Source organism: Pongo pygmaeus, chromosome 18 (assembly GCF_028885625.2).
Source record: "Pongo pygmaeus isolate AG05252 chromosome 18, NHGRI_mPonPyg2-v2.0_pri, whole genome shotgun sequence".
In the NCBI taxonomy this organism is placed as follows: Eukaryota; Metazoa; Chordata; class Mammalia; order Primates; family Hominidae; genus Pongo; species Pongo pygmaeus.
This window is the reverse complement of record NC_072391.2, coordinates 21171007-21193078: the sequence shown is the minus strand read 5'-3', so window position 1 is coordinate 21193078 and position 22072 is coordinate 21171007. Positions and strand designations below refer to the sequence as shown.

The 22072-nt window shown below is 43.2% G+C and overlaps 1 protein-coding gene across 9 annotated transcripts in view; it reads right to left on the bottom strand.

Moving 5' to 3' along the window:
• SYT17 (synaptotagmin 17) overlaps positions 1-22072 on the bottom strand; it is a 100612-nt gene that overhangs the window by 35798 nt on the left and 42742 nt on the right. For all 9 annotated transcript variants that reach the window (XM_054454177.1, XM_054454180.2, XM_054454179.2 and 6 more), the window contains 2 exons: positions 9529-9649; positions 7850-8005 (listed from right to left, as the gene is read on the bottom strand). In XM_054454177.1, the coding sequence (XP_054310152.1) occupies positions 7850-8005; positions 9529-9649 (277 nt within the window). The remainder of the gene's footprint in view (positions 1-7849; positions 8006-9528; positions 9650-22072) is intronic.

The following is a 22072-nucleotide window of genomic DNA, read 5'->3' as shown; positions in this document are numbered from 1 at the left end:
CATGGCAAGCTAATTTTTCTATTTTTAGTAGAGATGGAGTTTTGCCATGCTGCCCAGGCTGGTCTCAAACTCCTGGACTCAAACGATCCGCCCCCTTCAGCCTCTCAAAGTGCTGGGATTAGAGGTGTGAGCCACTGCACCAGGCCAAGGATTTAATTCTTATTAATGCACTGGCGCAATTAATCATCACTCACCCCGATGCCCTTCCTGGGTCTGTTGTTTCCCAAAATGTGGTCTGCAGCCCCACAGCATTGGCATCACCTGGGAACTGTTAGAAATGCAGAATTCCAGGCCCACCTTGGCCTCCTGAGTTACTGAGTCAGAATTTGCATTTTAACAAATCCCTGGGTGATGCAGATGCATATGAAAATAGAGACGCCACATTCTGTAGTCTTAGAGAGACACCAAGGGTTGGCAAAAATTGAGGCATGTCTGTCATTGCCTTGTTTCTTTTCTGTGTATTCCATAGCTGTCCTGCACTGGTTATTATTGATGAGGCCCCTCTAAGCCTATGCCCTGGTCAATTCCTGCAGCAGGCAGCAGGTTGTGGGGTCTTTCATGCCAACCCCTGGCAGTTTTAGCTCCCAGATTGAAATATGACGTCAGCCTCAATTTCTCTTCTGGGGCTGGAGCCCGGCCGACCTCTCTGCATCCCCTGCAATCCTCTCTGCTGATTAATGCCTCCTCGTCCTTCAGCTCCCAGCTCACGTGTCAACTCCTCTCATGCCACAGACTGGGTCAGACACTCTGAAATGTGCCCTGCATCTCTCCTTCAGAGCCCTTAGACCAATTTACAATTCAATCATTATTGGCGTGGCATTTAATTAATGTCCGTCTGCCTCTACTAGAATTAAGCTCCATGAGAACACAGGCCGTGAATGTCTGGTTCTCTGTCGAATACATAACATCTAGCACGGTGCCAGGTACGTAGTAGGTGCTCCAAAAATTTAATCAGTAAGGACAGACACACGGTCAGCTCCTGCCCCAGGGAGCTGGTCCCACCCCCTCCCACCTCAGCCATAACAGGTGGCCAGCAAGCAGCAGTTCCTCCACCTGCCTTCCCCCAGGCTTTGGGAATGCTTCCTAAGCCAAGGGCCTCTTGATCAAGTTTGCCAAGGAAACAAGACGTTTTTTCTTTTCTTTTCTTTTCTTTTCTTTTTTTTTTTTTTTTTGAGATGGAGTTTTACTCTTGTCACCCAGGCTGGAGTGCTATGGCATGATCTTAGACTCCCGAGTAGCTGGGATAACAGGCACCCGCCACCATGCCCAGCTAATTTTTGTATTTTTAGTAGAAACGGGGTTACACCATGTTGGCCAGGCTAGTCCCGAACTCCTGACCTCAGGAGATCCACCCGCCTTGGCCTCCCACAGTGTTGGAATTACAGGCATGAGCCACTGTGCCCAGCATACAGAGGGTTTTGAGTGCCTTTCAGAAGGACAAGAAACCCTGGCCACTTAGGGGAAACTAAGGGAGGGAGAAGGCTAGAGGCTCAACACATGACATTTGGTTCTTTCAAATTTAGGGATTTCTCCAAAACTTTACCTCCAAGAAGACAGATGGCCTTTCTCTAACATCGAGAGGGAAGACAATACCCTACCCAGGTAATTCTGCAAAATAATTTTTTCCTTCCCTCTTTGGGTGTTCCACAGAATCTCAGACTCAATGTAGACAACATAGATAAACTATATTATTTATTTATGTATATATATGTAGCTTTCTTCAGATAAGCTCAAGGTAGCATCTAGCTGCATAAATTGGATGTCTTTCAAGTAATAATAATAACATCTCATATTTAAAGAGGACTTTCTCTGAGCCAAGCATTGCTCTAAGCCTTTATGTCTATTTACCCATTTGGACTTTGCAATAATTCACTGAAGTAAGTACCATTATCCCCATTTTACAGGTGAGGAAGCTGAGGCAAAGAGAGGCCAAGCAAAGTGCCAAGATTACACAGCAAGTAAGTCACAAATATGAACCCAAACTAAGGGTCTGGTTCCTAACTATTATGGCTAACTATTCCCTCAAAGTGGCAATGAAAGAACATTCTTTTCTCAAGGAAAGGAACAGTATTCCAGGTTCCAGCATCAGCATCCAGGTACTTCTCTGAATTGCTCAGGATCTCCCGGGCTGAAGCTTCATTTATTTATTTTTTCTTTCCTTCTAATTATAGGAAAATACGTGTAACATAAAAGTAACCATTTTTAGGTATACAGTTCAGTGGCATTAATATATTCACAGTGTTATGTAAGCATCACAACCATCCATCTCCATAATTTTTTTTTTTTAAGAGTTTTACTCTTGGTGCCCAGGCCGGAGTGCAATGGCTTGATCTCGGCTCATTGCAACCTCTGCCTCCCAGGTTCAAGTGATTCTCCTACCTCAGCCTCCCGAGTAGCTGGAATTACAGGTGCCCACCACCATGCTTGGCTAATTTTTGTATTTTTGTAGAGATGGGGTTTCACCATATTGGGCAGGCTGGTCTCAAACTCCTGACCTCAGGTGATCCACCCACTTCAGCCTCCCAAAGTGCTGGGATTACAGGAACGGGCCACCACGCCTGGCCTCCAGAACTTTTTTTATCTTCCCCAAATGAAAGTCTGCACCCATTAAATAATAACTCCCCATCCTTTCCTTCCCCCAGTCCCTGATAATCTCTATTCTACTTTCTGTCTATGAATTTGACTACTCTAGGTATTTCACATAAATGAAATGATACAGCATTTGTCCTCTCATATCTGGCTTGTTTCACTTAGCATAATGTCTCCCAGCTTCATCCATGTTGTAGCATGCGTCAGAATTTCCTTCCTATTCAAGACTGAGTAATATTCCATTGTATGTATGCACCACTTTGTTTACCCATTTATCTGTCGATGCATGTTCAGGTTGCTTCTACCTGTTGGTGGTTGTAAGGAAAGCTGCTATGAACGCAGGTGTACAAATAACAGTTTGAGTCCCTGCTTTCAATTCTTTTGGGTATATACCTACAAGTGCAATTACTAGATCACATGGTAATTCTATTTTTAACTTTTAGAAGATTTGCCATCAAGCTGCATTTCTTTTTTCTGCCTTTCTGATATGGTTTGCATCTGTGTCCCCACCCAAATCTCATGTGAAATTGCAAACACTAATGTTGGAGGTGGGGCCTGGTGGGAGGTGATGGATCATAAGAGTGGATTTCTCATGAATGGTTTAGCATCGTCTCCCTTGGTACTATATAGTGAGTGAGTTCTCCTGAGATCTGCTTGTTTAGAAGTGTGTGGCACCTCCCCCTTCACTCTCTTCCTCCTGCTCTGGCCATGTAAGGTGCACGATCCCTCTTTCCCTTCCTCCATGATTGTACGTTTCCTGAGGCCTCCTGGGAAGCCAAGCAGATGCCAGCCTCATGCTTCCTGTACAGCCTGAGGAACCATGAGCCAATTAAACTCTTTTCTTTATAAATTACCCAGTCTTAGGTATTTCATTGTAACAATGCGAGAACGGACTAATATGCTTTCTTTCCTTCTTTTTCCCAACATCCAGTAAAAGCCCAATTACCTCAGTGGCCAGCTCCACTTTACTTTGGTTCAGTAAACCTTCCTGAATTTCCTGGAAGCCCTCTGGGCTGTGTGTTGCTATCTTGGGCGGTGAAAAGCAATTTTACCCCTCTTTTCATTTTTTATTTTTAAACTTCAGCTGCAGAAACCACCTGATTGAAAATTGCAAACGAATCCTCCTCCCACACAGGAAAACAAGTGTTCAGAAAGTCCAGCTTACCGGCTAATTACAGGCTTTTACCAGGGATTCACGGCAAATGGTAAATTGCAGATCAACCTTACTTTTGTTATGAAGTGTTTGGAAACATGCTAATAGGCTGGGTTTTGGATCCTCGGCCTAGAGATGACAGCTCTTTCTCTCAGTGGACAAATAAAGCAGGTTAGAACCTTATGAATTTGAGTTCAGGAGAACTGTAGCTTTGCTGAGATACATACTGGCTTAAGTCACCTTTCTCATATTATTCCAGCCAGTACCCTTTATGTAAAATGCCACCCTAGCTGGGATTTCCACTCACAGCTGTGGTTCGGAACAATGAATGAGCAATAGAAATATCTGGGGTATTTTTAAAAAATAGCTACTTATAGATGCTCAGTGCCTCAGCCTAGTCCAGTTGCTTTAGAGTCTCTGCGGAATGCAGTGCAGCCATTGGTAGCATTTTAAAGCTCCCAGGCAATTCTAAGGTACAGCCAGCGTTGAGAATCCCTGATTTAAGGGGGCGGGTAGGCAATGCTTCCTTCTCCAGAAAGAATATTTTCAACGAGCTTTTAACCAGAGGAGCATGAACTTCCAAGTCAGGGGCCCAAAACTTACAGGACAGAAGCGGGTCTTCTGTGAATGGAGAGTACAGGACTTGCCTGATGGCATCAGCTGACCACTGACACAGCTGACAGTTGCCACCTGAAGTGCTGTGGGTTTAATAAAAGATGTATGGGGGGGAGTGTGGTGTGACTACCCTTCTAGTTTGAGCCTTATGAGGTAACCATATGGAATTCAAGGAATTCAAAAAAACTTCTGCAACTATATGCAAAATATCCCATATTTCCATGTATTTTTCTGGAGTTCTAATCACAATCCCTGAAGCTCTGTCATACCCCCCACCCCCAGAATAAATAACCTCAGCTTTTATCATACTACATCATGCAACAGTATCTAATGCAGTTATTAAAAATAAAAAGTTAAATCCATTTGTATTTATATTGATCTGAAGGCAACGAACACATTCATTGTTAATTAAACCAAAGCAAGTGTCAGTGTGGTATCCATGGAATGTCCTGGTAAGCTCCACCAGGGCAGGGATTAGGTCTGTTTTGTTCACTGCTCTATTCCCAGAACTTGGAAGCACTGCCTGGCACAGAAGGTGTTTAATACACACTTGTTGAATTCATAAATAATGTTTTAAAGGAACAGAACCCTCTGTATGTGGATATTGTTTGTGTGAACAAGGAAAAAAGTGTGGAATGACACACAGCAGAACATTAAAGGCATGACTTCAGGGAGAAGGAACTGGAAAGGGGAAGGCATTAAAGGAAGACATTAGGCCAGGCGTGGTGGCTCATGCCTGTAATCCCAGCACTTTGGGAGGCCGAGGTGGGCGGATTGCTTGAGGTCAGGAGTTTGAGACTGGCCTGGCCAACATGGTAAAACCCCATCTCTACAAAAAATACAAAAAATTATCCAGGCATGGTGGCATGCACCTATAATCCCAAGTACTGAGGAGGCTGAGGCATGAGAATTGCTTGAGCCTGGGAGGCAGAGCTTGCAGTGAGCCGAGATCATGCCACTGCATTCCAGCTGGGCGACAGAATGAGACTGTCTCAAAATAAAAAAGCGGGGGGAAGGATTCCACAGCAAGAAAACACTCTGAAATAAACAAAACTGCATGAGGGAGTGAGAAGGTGGTGGCTGCCCCATGGGCGTGGGAGAAAAAAGGAAAACATTAAACTTTCCCTTTAATAATAGTTAACAGTTCTAGAGTGCTTACTATGGGCGGCACAGTGCTCAGCACCGTGTGTTTATTGATCTCACTGAACGCACATAACAATCCTGTGAAGTGTCCTGTATTGTTATCCCCATTTTACAGCTGAGAAAACCTAAGCACACAGATCTTGCCCAGGGTCACCAAAGTAGGTGAGTGGTAAAGCCAGGACCCAGACACCAGCTCCCCAGCACAGGCACATAACCCCTGTTCTCCTCTGATTCTCTGTCCTTACACATCTTTTCATGGTGTCACTCATTATAACACATGTGTGCTACATTTATCATAAAATGTTAAGTAAAATATGAAGTGTCAGGGCTTTCCATGGGGGCTCTCAGTTTCCCCTGGGGTCCTCTCCTTATCTAAGCTTACAACAGGAGGTCCCTTATTCTCAGCAGGGACTTGGGAAAAGAGACTTCATTTTTTATCTGTGTCTTGGTTTAATATACAGTAGTTCCCACTGCCTGCCTGTCCACCATTTAAGGAGTCAGGGGTGACGGTCTTCTGTGTTGGCCTGAAACCTAGGAGAGAGTGAGGCCCTTGTCTATTTGTAACTCCATCTGGACAGCAGCCATCACAGACTGCATTAGAAGGGATCATTATATCTGCATATGGCAGGCATCCCCTGATTCAATGCAGACTCTATGGGTGACAGGCCTTGAGAAAGCCCAGAACCAACCTGCTTCGAAGGGGTCTCAGAGGATAGACATTTGCAATCTTGGTGAGAAGGAGCAATAAGTTTATATAGGGGAAATCTTGTATGCAAGGGTTTTTCAGCCATGGATTGATTTCTTGGGAGACCTGGAGCCCAGGGTTCTAGACAAGATCTAACCAGAGGAGAGTTTCCAGTTACCCTGGAGAAGGATGTCTCAAAGGATGATGTCAGATCCCCAATGCTAGCCCTACCTGGGTGCTTGAGGAAATATAGATCCCTTGATATGTGGAGCTAGCAAGACCAGAGCTTGAATCCTGATTCTATCAGCTTGAGACTTTGTGTAGGTTGTTTAGGTTTTAAGCCTCAGTCCCTAGATCTGTAAGTTGAGGATGAAGATATCAACTTGACAGGGTGGGTTATGGTGAATGTTAGCAATGATATAGGGAAGTACATACTGTAATTAGAACACAAGAAATAATAACCATCACTCCTACTAACTCTATCCCTGTTGTGGTGAGTAGCTTCTAAGATGACTCCCAGTGGTTCCCACCTCCCACTCTTCATACCCTTGTGTAATCCCTTCCTCTTGAGTGTGGGCTGGACCTAGTGAATTGCTTCTAGTGAATAGAATATAATGAAAGTAATAGTATGCCATTTCCAGTATTAGATTACAAAAAGACTCTTCCTTGCCATTCTTGCTCCCTCACTTGACCACTCTGATGAAAGTCATGTTGTGAGTTGTTCTATGGTGAAGCTCATGTGGCAAGGAATTGAGGAAGGTCACTGGCCAACAACCAGGAAGGAACTGAGGTCCCCAGTTCAACAGGCTGCAGGGAACTAAACCGTGCTGAAAACTGTGAGTGAGCTTGAAAAGAGATCCTCCCCCAGTTGAGCCTTCAGATGAGACTGCAGCCTCAGCCAATACCTTGATTGCAGCCTTGTCAGAGATATTCAGACAGAACTATACAGCAAAGCTTTGTATGCTTGAATTTCTGACCCACAGGGACTATGAGATATAAATGTTTGTTGTTTCAAGCTACTAAATTTTGGGGTGACTTATTATGCTGCAATAAATAACTAATATACCCTGGAAATAACACATTAGATTACACCCTGGAAAAATGGACTAAATTCTACCAGACAGTAGCACATGAAGCCTCTACTTAAATACTATATCCTCTGGGAAGACTTTAAAAATCCCTTTCTCTGAGTTAGGTGACCCTGTTTTTTCATATGCTTCTCTATTTGACTGCAGGGAACTTGAATCATCACCACCATAATCATCAAAACTAACACATAGTGAGTACTTATTATGTACCAAGTATATTCCAAAATCGTAAGTCATTTACTGTTCACAACAAACCTATGCCACACGTACTATTATTGTTCACATTTTGTAGATGAGGAAACTGAAGCTCAGAGGAGTTAAGTAACTTGCCAAAGACCTCAGTTATTATGTGGCAGTCTGAGGAAATTTGGCTCAAGTCCACATTTCTAACAATTATACTATAGAGCTGTATGAGTCCTGCCACAGTTCATAGATGTTAAGTGGGTTCAAACCCAGGTAGTTGAATGCCAGACATTAAGTTCTCAAATGTAACTCTCTCTAGATGCCTTCTGGCTCTAGGACAGTAAGTTTAACATGCCTCACCTGGAGTTCATCAGGTTTTGGAATGCTACCTACCTGTAAACACTAGGCTGGCGTTTTCCAGTTCTTCTTGGGGAACTTTGAAGCTGAAGGATTCATTGTAGAAAGGATCAATTGTGCCTCTTAAGAAGGATGTCTTCTTGGTTTTCACAAGTTTGAGTCCATGCACCAGCTGGATTTTCACAAAGGGGTCTGAAAATTAGACACAGCATCATAGAATGTTGGAGATCATGAAACCTAATCTGTCCAGTCATTCTGCCATTCAGCCTCCCATCCATCTGTCTTTTTATTCCTCCATTCTTCTATCCATCCACCCATTCAACTTTTCATTCATCTCATAGTCCATCCATTCATCCACCTGTTTATCCATCCATCCATCTTTCCATCCATCTGTCAGTTCACTGATCCATTCATCATCTAACCATACTTTTATCTATCCATTTTCTATCCATCCAATTTCTCATCTATTTGACAGTTCAACCATCCATCCATCTATTATCCATCCATTTTCCCATCCATCTGCTTATCCCCTTCCTTCTTCCTTTGGCCATCTAATGTTTGTTGAGCTCCTCCCATATGTCAGCATTGTGTTCATTTTACAGATGAGAAAACTGAGGACTCAAGATGAGAAATCAGTTTTTAAAGATCTTGCTGGTGGACACAGAACCAGACTTAGAGCCTGCCCTGGATTTCTGTCTGTGGAAACCCATTATCATTTCAGTGAGCCCATAGCCCATATACAGGCGAATAGAGATAGCAGAATTATAATTCATTTTTAGATCATTTTACAGTTTACAAAGGGATTCATGTACATTATCTAATTTAATATTTGTTTAAACAACTTATCAAGATGAATACTGTTATTATGTCAGTTTTTGAAATTGAGAAATTGAGGCACATAGTGGTTAAGTAACTTCCCCAAAGCCACATCATTTGCAAGCCACATCATTTGACTCTTAAACCCTTAATGATTTTATCATACTGACTCTCCCATTGTGGTGAGTCTGAAACTCTTCAGTCTTAATACCATTGCCTCCACTGGCCCTTTCTAAGCCTCTGTTTTTGTAATGTGGCTTTTGAGAATGCAAGGTGTCTTCTAGCTGTCATCTTATTGCAAAAGTAATTTATTTTAGCTACCGCACTTAGAGAAGAGAATAATTCCACCACCGAGATGAACAGATCCCTGTGACTACAGCTGCTTTCACAGTAATATCCTTTGCTGTCATGGGAGAAGCAACATACAGATGGAATGGAATCTGTTCCATTCCATTAAAAGTCATGTTTGAATGGTTTTTGCTATAATATACACACCTTAAATACAAGTCTTTTCAGAGTTGGAATTCATAAAGATTTATGGCACACATGAAATGAGCTGGCAAAAAACCTCAGGGTGTGTCCTCCACGCTCATTGATTAGAATGGTTAATCACTGCACACTATCGCCACCTGCAGGATGGCGTCTCCATTGCAGGAATAGCATTCGGAAAGGCCAAGTCACTTCCTTGGGTTCAAAGAGGATTTAAGTTTCCTGTAGTTATCACAACCAGTCTCAGTCAACTCCCCAATTCCAATAGGGTTACTAAGATGGCATCATTTACCTGCCTCATCCTGAGATGAGTAATGCTCATCCAGGATACAGAAAAAGAAAACTGGGTCCCCCACACAAACACAGATGCCCCATTAATAAAGTGAGAGAAGGGGGGAATCACACGGTACCTGAACCTTGGCTCACATCTGTCTGAAGAAGTTGCTTGGCTCGAATGACATCAACATTCAGTCTGCCAGCACTTGGGAGATAATTCAGTGACAGAAGCAGCTCCCCCAGCTCCACTTCATTCTGTAGAGAAAGGAAATGATCAGGAAGTTGCCTTCTCCTTTTATTCCTTTTGCACCAACCATACAAGAAATTGATTGCAGCAGCTCACAAACAGGTTGCTGTGCGTGTATTAGTTGACAGCGGGAGCCTCTGTGTGTGACTTCTTTTCATCTCTGCCTCCAATTATTGTGGTCCATCTATCTCTGAGTTTTTTCCGCTCTTAGATCACTCAACAGCAACAACAATAACAACAAAAGCAGCAATCATAAAAAAAAAATGCTTCACTGCCATGTACTATGCTAAGCGCTTTACATGTAATGACTAATGAGTCTGTGAGGTATTAGTATTAACTCTGTTTAACAGATGAGGAAACCGAGGTTCACAGGGTTAAATAACATGTCCAAAGCCACAGCAAGAAAGTGGTAGAGCTGGTACTTAGACCCAGGGAGGCCGATTTGATTCCAGATACTCTGACTGCTGTTATTCTGCCATTCAATAGGATACCTGGGAGGTAGAATGCCCTGCAGAGGAACTATCTGAGTGAGAAATCAGTTCTTAACCTGGAATCCCCAACAGATCCCACGCTTCTAACCTCACAATAGCAACACTCAGCACAGTGACATCCCTTGTTGAAGAGTACCCATCCCCTTGATGTCCGCTGTATCACACTGCGGAAAATTCCCATGAACACCTAAGTGCATGACTCCATACTGCCAAAAATACCTAGAAAACAGGAGGCCTCCCGCTTCTCTGTCCCCTTTTAAAAAAAAGTATCGTAGAAAATTTCAGCCATATACAAAACAATAGACTAGCATAACAAATCTCCATCTATCCATCACAAAATTGTAACAATTATCGACATTTTGCCAAATGGCGTTTCACCTATATCCTGACTTGTGAAACGTTTTAGCTGAATATTTTAAACTAAGCCCTCGATATGGTGTCATTGTACCTGTATATCCTTCAGAATGCATCTTTAACTGATGAGGACATTAAAACAAGCATTTTAGTATAGGAAACTTCCAGTCATATTCAAAACCAGACAGAAGAGTATACCCCACCATCTTCATAGCCAAACATCATTCAGCTTCAAAAATTCTCATCCCATGGTGAATATCCCTTCACTTACACCTGCATTCAACTCCCCATATTCCTCTGAAGTAACTCCCAGTCATTATATTATTTGTAATATTTCAATATGTATCTTTAAAGGGTAAGATCTCTATCTATCTATCTATCTGTCTCATCTATCTATAATCTAACCATCTATTATCTATCAATCATCTATTTATCTATGTCTATTATCTATCTTTATCATCTATCTATCTTTCATCTGTATCTTTTTTGATGTCAGTCATTTCAGCAAATTAATGCCAAATGCCTAGCACAATACCCAGCAGCTCTAGAACAATGCCTAGCACATAGTAGATACTCAATAAACATCTGCTGACAGGGTGAACAGTCAAACCAAAAGATTCCTGTACTGAGTGAGTTAGTCCCCAAACAAGAAACAATCTTGCACGTTAACTCAGAAGTTGCTAACAAACAGTCTGCAGGTGTGTTTTGTTTGCCCCACATCACATTTTAACTTATAATTACTTGTTAATTATTATACAATTCAAGAATCAAGCTATTTCACATTTAAACAAAAAAATCTGAATTTCTTGTCTTGCTTGAAAAACAGGAAGATCTGGTAACACCGGCATTCCCACCAGGCAAGTGGCAAAGATTCTTTACTTGACCAAACTTTAGTCAGGCTCCTAAACCTCCTAGGCCCATCAGTGCACCACCTTGTAAAATCCAGTTTCTGCAAAGAACTCTGCTAAGTCAGTTTGGTCAGGTTCCTCATTCTCTCTCTCTCTCTTTTTTTTTTTTTTTTTTTTTTGAGACAAGGTCTCACCCTATCACTCAGTCTGGAACAATGGCATGATCACAGCTCCCTGCAACCTCAAATTCCTGGGCTCAAGGGATCCTACTACCTTAATATCCTGAATAACTGGGATTACAGGCATGTGCCACTATGCCTGGCTGATTTTTTTTTTAAGAGATGAGGTCTTCCTGTGTTACCCAGGCTGGTCTTGAAATCCTGGCCTCAAGTGATCCTCCTGCCTTAGCCTCCAAAACTGTTGGGATAACAGGTATGAGCCATCATGCCCAGACAGGTTCTTCATTCTTCATCATCCCTCAGGTAATGTCTGATCACCCTGGCCTGTCTCCAGCAAAAATCCTGCTAGGTTGATTTAGCCAGAGTCCCCCTTACTCCTCTGATGCTTCCTGTAAGTAATTTTTTAAAAAATCCCTGACCCCCCACTTTGCTCCATGGCTATAGATTCCCACTTGTCTATGCTGTATTTGAGGCTGAGCCCAGTCTTACTCTGTGACTGCAAAATCCCATTACTGTGGTCCCTGTACATATAATGATGGTCCTCAATAACGTCTGCCTTGCTATACTTTAAGAAGTGTCACTGAGGGCGGGGCACAGTGGCTCACGCCTGTAACCCAGCCCTTTGGGAGGCCAAGGTGGGTGGATCATCTGAGGTCAGGAATTCAAGACCAACCTGGCCAACATGGTGAAACCCCGTCTCTAGTAAAAATACAAAAATTAGTCGGACATGGTGGCATGCACCTGTGATCCCAGCTACTTGGGAGGCTGAGGCAGATCACTTGAATCCAGGAGGCAGAGGTTGCAGTGAGCTGAGATCATACCACTGAACTACAGCCTGGGTGCCAGAGCAAGAAATCCATCTCAAAAAAAAAAAAGAAAGAAAGAAATGTCATTGAATAATTTTCTTTAACCCAACATCTGGCCACAGATCAGTGCAGTGCTCCTTTAGATGGGACCTGCCCCCTTCACATCATACCTCATCTGTCCACTTCCGCCCCTTTACATTCCTGCTGCCCTGCCCTGGGTATCCAAGTATGGAGATTTTCAAAATAGAAATGGTCAACTGAGTGTCTTGAGTAATAAAAGAAGTTCAGCCCCTTTTGCACTGTTGCTAGGGGTTTCCTGCTGCTTCTCAAGGGCTTGGAAGATGCAGTGCCTTTAGGGCATGACCCTGCTGATACATCTACTCTAGTATGAGCAATGCTGAGGATTCTCAGGAGCCCAGGCCATCCAGGTCCTCCTGCACTTTGCTCCTCCCAGGTTTATAAGTCACAGTGATATTCCTTTTATTAAAAACAACAACAACAACAAAACAAACAACAAAAAAAAACAGTTTACTATATACCAGGACTAGGGATACATCAGTGAGACCCGTCCCTGACTTTATGGAACATACACTCCTGTTGGGGGGATGGACAGCACACAGATTTTAAAAAATACACCAATGAGATAATTTCAGGTAATGCTAAGTATTAGGAAGAAAAATATAGCAGAGTGAGAGAAAGGAAGAACCTTTCTTGGGTGATGGCAATATGCTATATCTTGATTGTGGTAGCAGTTACGTGTGCATTTGCCAAAAATCAACAAACAGTAAGCTGCACCTCAATACAGTTGATTGAAAGGGGGTGATTTGAAGTAAGCAAATGTGGCAAAATATTGGCGACTTATGACATCTGGGAGATGGACACATGGGTGTTTGTTTTATTATTGTATGTGGGAAATATTCCCATTAAAAACATAAAATAAATATGAAAAAGGAAAACAAGACAAATTAGGCTGTGTAAGAGAATGGATGGGGTTCACGTGGAAGCTGCCCTTTCAGTCGGTGGATGGGGTAGGGTTTCTCTGAGAGGCGAGGTTTGAAGAGGAATGAGGGAGGAAAGAGGGATAGGGACTCATGGGGCAGAGGGAACAACAAGTGCAAGGTCTGGGATGGTGGGAGGGAGGAATAAACCCAGCATCACTCAGTCGGTGTGTTCAAAGGAACAAAGAGAAGGCCAGTGTGGGCAGAATGAATGGATTCTAGAGACGCCTACAGGAACCAAGGCAAGCTGCCCAGTGGTTGATCCCAGGGGCTCTGCCCAATCCTGGCAGTCTTCACAGAATTGGAAGGAGGAGGTGAGGCCATCTTCTGGGCCCTCAATACCTAAAAGCCCCTCAAGCCCCCTCTGCAGCCTTCAAGTGTGGATAGAATTATTCCTTCCCTCCCCTGGGGCCATTGATCAAACCTTCAACAAGGCACTTCCTGAAGTCATCCTTTTTCTAAGAAGGCTGAGTGTTTTTCATCTTAAGAAAGCAAAGCTCTTTTATTCCTTCTTCCCTTTGCAGATACAAGCTCGCTGTACTCTCTACCCATCCCATCCTCCATACACAGTGTGCACAACAGGGATTTCAGGTTATACTTTTCCAGGGAACCATTCCCATTGATCCGGCCACTGTTTCTGTCTGCCTTATCTGGGGAGTGATCAATTTGTAACACTGTTGTCTGGAGTCACGGGAGCAGTTGATAGAAAGTAAAAAAGAGGGCTAATTGTGCAATAGCAAAGGATTCATTGATTCATTTAACAAACGCTCATGTAACAGGTACTAGGTCCAAGCACTTGGGGATGTCACGATCATGATTGTTACAGCAAACCTTTATGGAGAAATCACCATAGTCCAGGCACCGTTCTAGGCACTAAAGCTGAATCGCATTTCTTTTCCTTAACAACTCCAGAGGCTTCTGTCTTGCAGATGAAAGAATTCAAGCTTAGAGAGCTTGAGCTGCATGACTTGCTCAAGATCATATATCATAAACAAAAAGAACAAGGTTCAAACTCAGCCCATGGTTAACTCTTACACAAGCTTTCTGGTGATTAAGCAGCAATCCCAGACATCAAGCAACTCACTATCTATTGGTGGAGAGCAGGGAAGATATAAAAACAAATCAAAATTCCAGGGGCTGCACACCCAGTAGGATGGCTATAATAAACACACACACACAAAACCATAAGAAGTGTTGGCCAGGATGTGGTAAACAAGAACCCTGTATACTGCTGGTGGTAATAAAAACTGGTGCAGCTGCTTTGGTAAACAGGTTGGTGTATGACCCAGCAGTTCTATTCCTAGGTATATACCTAAGAGAACAGGAAACATGTCCACATGAAAACTTGTACGCAGATGTTCATAGCAGCACTATTCACAATAGCCAAAAGTGGAAGCAGCCTAAATGTCCATCAACAGATAGATAAACAAAATATCACCTATCTATGCAATGGCAGGTTATTCATTCATAAAAACAATGAAGCATTGATACAATGTAGACAAACCTCAAAAAAGTGAAAGAAGCCAGACACAAAAAATCACATATTGTACAATTCCATTGATAAAATGTCCAGAATAGGTAAATCCATAGAGATAGAAAGTAGATGAGTGATTGCTAGGATCTGGGAGATGGGGGAAATATGGAGTGACTGCTTAATGGATACAGGGTCTCCTTAGGGTGATGGGAATGTTCTGGAATTAGATAGAGGTAATGGTTGCACACCACTGAGAATTTACTAAATGCCACTGAATTGTATATTTAAAATGATTACATTTATACTATGTGATTTCACCTCAATTAAGAAATAATTGCAAACATATGAAAAAAAGCTCATCATCACTGGTTATTAGAGAAATGCAAATCAAAACCACAATGAGATATCATCTTACGCCAGTTAGAATGGTGATCATTAAAAAGTCAGGAAACAGCAGATGCTGGAGAGGATGTGAAGAAATAGCAATGCTTTTACACTGTTAGTAGGAGTGTAAATTAGTTCAATCTTGTGGAAGACAGTGTGGAGATTCCTCAAGGATCTAGAGCGAGAAATACCATTTGACCCAGCAATCCCATTACTGGGTATATATCCAAGGATTATAAATCATTCTACTATAAAGACACATGCACCCGTATGTTTATTGTGGCACTATTCACAATAGCAAGGACTTGGAACCAACCCCAATGCCCATCAATGATAGACAGAATAAAGAAAATGTAGCACATATACACCATGGAATACTATACAGCCATAAAAAAGGATGAGTTCATGTCTTTGCAGGGACATGGATGAAGCTGGAAACCATCATTCTCAGCAAACTAACACAGGAACAGAAAACACCGCATGTTCTCAGTCATAAGTGGGAGTTGAACAATGAGAACACATGGACACAGGGAGGGGAATATCACATACCAGAGTCTGTTGGGGGTTGGGGGGCTAAGGGAGGGATAGCATGAGGAGAAATACCTAATGTAGATGACAGGTTGATGGGTGCAGCAAACCACCATGGCATGTGTATACCTATGTAACAAACCTGCACGTTCTGCACAGGTACCCCAGAACTTAAAGTATAATACAAAAAAAAAGAAATAATTGTAGGGCTGAAGTATTAATCAGCCATATAAATGAAACCCAAGACAGACTGAAGCACAATCTATTCTTGGGAGGGGCGTGGTCAAGGAAGTTTTCATGGAGGAGGAGGCATTCGAGTTAAGCCTTGATAAGTAGGATTTAGTCCAGCAAATATTGCAGGGAAGGGTGCCCCATACAGATGGAACAGAATGAGGGAAGCCTTCACTAAAGCCCCAATACTCTTTGTTGTGTTCTGATCCTGAATTTATCAATATTATTATATATATATTATTATATAAAAGTTGATATGGTTTGGCTGTGTCCCCACCCAAATCTCATCTTGAATTCCCACATGTAGTGGGAGGGGCTTGGTGGGAGGTAATTGAATCATAGAGGCAAGTCTTTCCCATGTCGTTCCCATGATAGTGAATAAGTCTCATGAGATCTGATGGTCCTAAAAAGAGGGGTTTCCCTGCACAAGTTCTCTCTGTTTGCCTGCTGCCATCCATGTAAGACGTGACTTGCTCTCCTTGCCTTCTGCCATGATTGCAAGGCTTCCCCAGCCACATGGAATTGTAAGTCTAATTAAAACTCCTTCTTTTGTAAATTGCCTAGTCTCAGGTATGTCTTTATCAGCAGCATGAAAACAGACTAATACAAGGGCCAAGTAACTTATTATTAATAATAAAGTTGGCTGGGTACAGTAGCTCATGTCTGTAATCCCAGCACTTTGGGAGGCCAAGGCTGGAGGATTGCTTGAAGCCAGGAGTTCAAGACCAGCCTGGAAAACATGGTAACATGCCCCACATTGCTAAAAAAAAATTAAAAAATTAGCCAGCTGTGGTGGTGAGTGCCTGTGGTCCCAGCTATGTAAGAGGCAAAGGTAGGAGGATTGCATGAGCCCAGGGGTTTGAGGCTGCAGTGAGCTATGATAGAGCCTGGGCAACTGAGAAAGACCCCGTCTCAAAAATAAGTAAATAAAATAAAGCAGCCAAAGATGGTTAATAATTTGGATGTTTGAGATAAATTAGTGAGGATTCTCCTTAGAAACAACATCACCTTCACCCATTTAGATTCCCGGTTTGTTGTTGTTGTTAAGTGTTGAAGACAATACTGGTTTCTCCCTTAGAACAGGTGTGTGCTCTTGGCCACTTAGGAGTGGATGATGCCCTCCCCATTTCTACATCAAATAAATTTTAAAAAAAGAGAAATATAATTTTTGGCAAGAATTTGATATTTCAGAAATAGCACTGCAGTGCCCGTTGAGAAATCAGAACATTGCTGAGATTTACATTTGAGAATTATTGCAGCAGTCCTTTTTGTCTGGGCACAGTGGCTCATGCATGTAATCCCAGCACTTTGGGAGGCCAAGGCAGGCAGATCACTTGAGGTCGGGAGTTCGAGATCAGCCTGGCCAACATGGTGAAACCCCATCTCTACTAAAAATACAAAAAGTAGCTGGGTGTGGGGTGGACGCCTATAATCCCAGTTGCTCAGGAGGCTGAGGTGGGAGAATCCCTTGACCCAGGAGGCGGAAGTTTCAGTGAGCCGAGATTGCACCACTGCACACCAGCCTTGGCAACAGAGCAAGACTCTGTTTCCAAAAAAAAAAAGAGAATTATTATTATCTTGAATGACATATGGTGAACAGCTCCATAATTTTCAGGGCTTGGGGGCCTCAAAGCCTTATCCTAACCCAGCCCTGGAGGAAAAGGAGAGTTGCCATCACACTCAGGGTCTCTGGCCCAGAATATGTTGTACGTATGAATAACATCGTTCACTCGGGCATCATAAATGTCAGCTCTAACAATCTAGGGACAAAAATGTCCCTGGGGGGTTCCTGGAGCCAGTATCTTCTCAGTCCTTCTTCCCTAGAAGTATCAGATGCTACATCTAAAAGCTGATGAGGGCCAAGCATGGTGGCTCATGCCTATAATCCAAGAGCTTTAGGAGGTCAAAGTGGGAAGATCAATTGAGCCCAGGAGTTCAGAGCTGCAGTGAATGTTGGTGGTGCCACTGCACTCCAGCCTGGGCAACAGAGCAACACTTGGTCTCTAATTTAAAACAAAACAAAAAAAGCTGACCAGGAGCCAGCTGATAAGGAGCTTAGAATGTAGGAACAGAAAGCAGGACCATCTAGTCCAGCAGCTCCTCAACTTGCCCCACTTAGGAAGATCATGAAATTAATGGTGATCTTTACAGACATCCATTAGGTGCTAGGACATCCAACTTGCATCAACCTGGGGTAATTTTGTCCTCTCTGCTGCCACCTCCAGGGACATTTGGCGATATCTGGAGATGTGTAGTTGTCATAACTGGGGAATAGGGTAGGGTCTGCTACTGGCATCTAGCGGGTAGAGAGAGACCAGGGATGCTGCCAAACATCCTACAAGGTACAAGACAGCCCCCCTCAATAAGGAATGGTCTGGCCCAAAATATCATCAGTGCCAAAGCTGAGAAATCCTGAACTAAGCCTATAAATCTTGGGCTGATTCAGATTTTTTAAATACATAACTGTACCCTGAACAAAATTTTAACAGGAACTGAAGACTTGGAACTTTTGGTATAAGAACAGTTCGTCAGGTGCTGTGGCTTGAGCCTCTAATCCCAACTACTCGGGAGGCTGAGGTGGGAAGATGGGTTGAAGCCAGGAGTTTGAGGCCAGCCTGGACAACAAAGCAAAACCTTCCCATCTTCCATTTCTAAAATTCTTTTATTTTTATTTTTTAATTAGCTGAGCATGGTGGCATGCATCTGTGGTCCCAGATACTCAGGAAGCTGAGCCAGGAGGAATGCTTGAAGCCAAGAGTTTGAGGCTGTCAGATGCGAGAAGCTCCTCTTCAAAGGTTTAGCTTGTTTAGTTTCCTTGTTCTTTGTTCTCTACTTTCAAGGCCAAACTTCCTTGCTCTCTGTACCTCCCTGTCTTGGTTTCAGTAAACAACTCTTCCACTGGTCCTTATCTACAGAGCCGACATCTACTACCCACTCTGTAAATTACCCCTCCTGTCACAACGGCTCTTCCCACCAAAACTGTCCTTCCCGCCAGTGTAACCGCATTCCTGCACTTTTCAAGTTAGCCAACCAGGTTCAGCTTAGATTGTATGGTCCAACTCCAACCAGTGGAGGCAGGACACAGTAGCAGGGACAAGCCACATTAGGGATAAAAACCCCTTCCCTCCTTTGTTCAGTGCACTCTCGTGATGACTAGACCTGTGAGAAACACCCTCCTACTGAAGTAAATTTTGCCTTACTGAGAAATCCTTTGTTTTAGTGCTCATTTTCTTTGCGACATCGAGCATTTGTTTCTAACAAGTCTTTAATAAGCTATGACTGAACTCCTGCACTCTAGCCTGGGTGGCACAGCAAGACCCTGTCTCTTAAGAAGAAAGAAAAGTCTATTCACCGCCTCCACTGAGTTTGTGTTCAGTACCCTCTGGATCTGAAGAGGTCAAAGCACCAGCTACAAGCCAGAGCCCAGAAAGATCCAATTAAGATTTCCTTCCTTCTGCTTTCTCCTTAAGCCATTCTTCTTCACCGCAAAGTGGACATCCAAGCACCAAATACAAAAATCCTCCTAGGAAGTCGGTTCAGCCCTCCCAAGGAAAATGGATTGCTTGTTCTGGTAGGATCTCCAACTCTATGAAGTCTTCCTTATCCTAATTTAGTGAGATAAGGTTGAAATGTCAGAGCTGAAATAATTTAGACCAATACTCTGGTTTTCTAAAAGAAAACGAAACCATGCCATTACCTCACTTCCATGTTTATTTCTTATTTTATTTATTTATTTATTTATTTATTTATTTATTTATTTATTATGACAGGAATCTCGCTCTGTGGTTCAAGTTGGAGTGCACTGGCACAATCTTGGCTCACTGTAGCCTCTGCCTCCTGGGTTTAAGTGATTCTTGTGCCTCAGCCTCCTGAGTAGCTGAGATTACAGGCATGAGCCACCATGCCCAGCTAATTTTTGTATTTTTAGTAGAGATGGGGTTTCACCATGTTGGCCAGGCTGGTCTCGAACTCCTGACCTCAAGTGATCTGCCCACCTTGGCCTCCCAAAGCGCTGGGATTACAGGCATGAGCCACCATACCCAGCCTCACTTCCCTGTTTAAAACCCTCCATCGCTCAGAATAAAATTCAAAGTGCTTAGCCTAGTCAACAACAGGGTTTGTCAGCCTCAGCACCATTGCCACTTTGGGCTGGAGCATTCTGTGTTGTGGGAGCTGTCCTGTGCATTGCAGGAAGTTTAGCAGCATCCCTGGCCTCTACCCACTGGATGCCAGTGGCATCACCTCTCTCCCCAGTTGTAAAGTCTCAAAATGTCTCCAGACATCGTCAAATGTCCACTGAGGGCAAAAATCACCCAGTTGAGAACTAATGGTCTCTAAAATAATTTATCTACGGGATTGAAATGATTTGATCCGAATGATTTGATCCCTGCCTACCTCTGAGACTTCACTCACCAACCGCCTCTGCCTTCTCTCTATTCTTTAAAAATATAAGATCATTGGCCAGGCACGGTGGCTCATGCCTGTAATCCCAGCATTTTGGGAGGGTGAGGTGGGCAGATCATGAGGTCAGGAGATCGAGACCATCCTGGCTAACACAGTGAAACCAAGTCTCTACTAAAAATACAAAAAAATTAGCTGGGCTTGGTGGCGGGCGCCTGTAGTCCCAGCTACTCGGGAGGCTGAGACAGGAGAATGGCGTGAACCCAGGAGGTGGAGCGGAGCTTGCAGTGAGCTGAGATCTCGCCACTGCACTCCAGCCTCGGCGACAGAGCAAGACTCCATCTCAAAACAAACAAACAAAAAAATACAAGATCATACCTGCCCCAAGGCTTGAACTTGCTATTCCCTGGGAATCTCAACTCAACAGTCACCTCCTCATCTAAGCTTTCCATTAACACTCAGTTGAAAACAGCCCTCTGCCTCCATCACTTTCCATCACACCACCTTGTTCATTTCCTTCATGGTACTTGGTCCTTACCTTTTTCTCTATAAAGGCAAAGAAAGTGCCCATGTGTCCACTACTATATTCACAGCACCAGAAACAAATCCAAGATCAAGCAGTGCAGCCCCCAACACACAGGATGAGCTGCTGCCACACCATGGGCCAAGAGGGGTTGTCAGCACGATGTTCCGCCCCCTGTCCTATCTAACCCCCAGAGAATCGAAGCCAAGACAGGAGAAGGAACTGGGTGACAGGCCCACTTCTATCTCGTCCCTTGTGGAAGCGATGTCACAAATAAACAGGCCTCATTTCCTTTCTTGTAAGAGCCCGATGCGCTTAATTTGGTCGAACCACGTGGAGTGGGCTAGGGAGAACCAAAATAGACCATCTGTAAATTACTCAGATGAATCCAGCAGCCAGCTTGGGCAAATGTGGCTCGGCTCTCTCCTCTCTACCCAGACAAAAATTCTCTCTCCCTGCAGCCTTTCAACACAGTTAATTTCTAATCAATAAAAAGGAAATCAAAGAAAATCATCTGGGACAAAAGACATTTTCTGGAGAAAGCAAGAGCCCAGCTCTCCTCCTGACAGGTTTGCTTTGAACTCCTCTATGGTCCTTTTGCCCTCTCTCACCTAGCAAAGGGTTTCAAATGTGTGCACACTACTTTTAATGAAGCCCAAACACAGCTGCTCTGTGCCCCCTTATGCCTTTGCTCTCGCGGGATGGATAAAGTCTATTGTCTCTTAATCTGCTTCACAAACAACATTAAAATAGAAATGGATTTTTTAAAAAGCAAACTCCAACCGCAATGCCAGCGCTTTACACATTTCATCAAATGCTTTCCTTTCTTTTTTTTTCTTCGCTTCACTTTTTTTTCCCAGTCTTTGTCAATACCTCAACCCTGTATTTGCATAGCTTCATTGACAATACAGTCACATTCTGAAATACCGTTTAAGAAAAAAAAAAAAAGGGTATTTTTTTTAAAAAAAGAAAAAATACCCTTTTTTAAAAAAAATACCCTTAGATCAGAGGGGAGAGGATGAAGAGAAGTGGGTTAAAGGGTACAAACATACAGTTAGCGAGAAGAAAAAATTCAATGTTTGGGGCTGGGCACGGTGACTCACGCCTGTAATCCAAACACTTTGGGAGGCTGAGGTGGCAGGATCACTTGAGGCCAGGAGTTCAGGATTCCTGCCTCAAGCAAGACTCCATCTCAATTAAAAAATAATAATAAT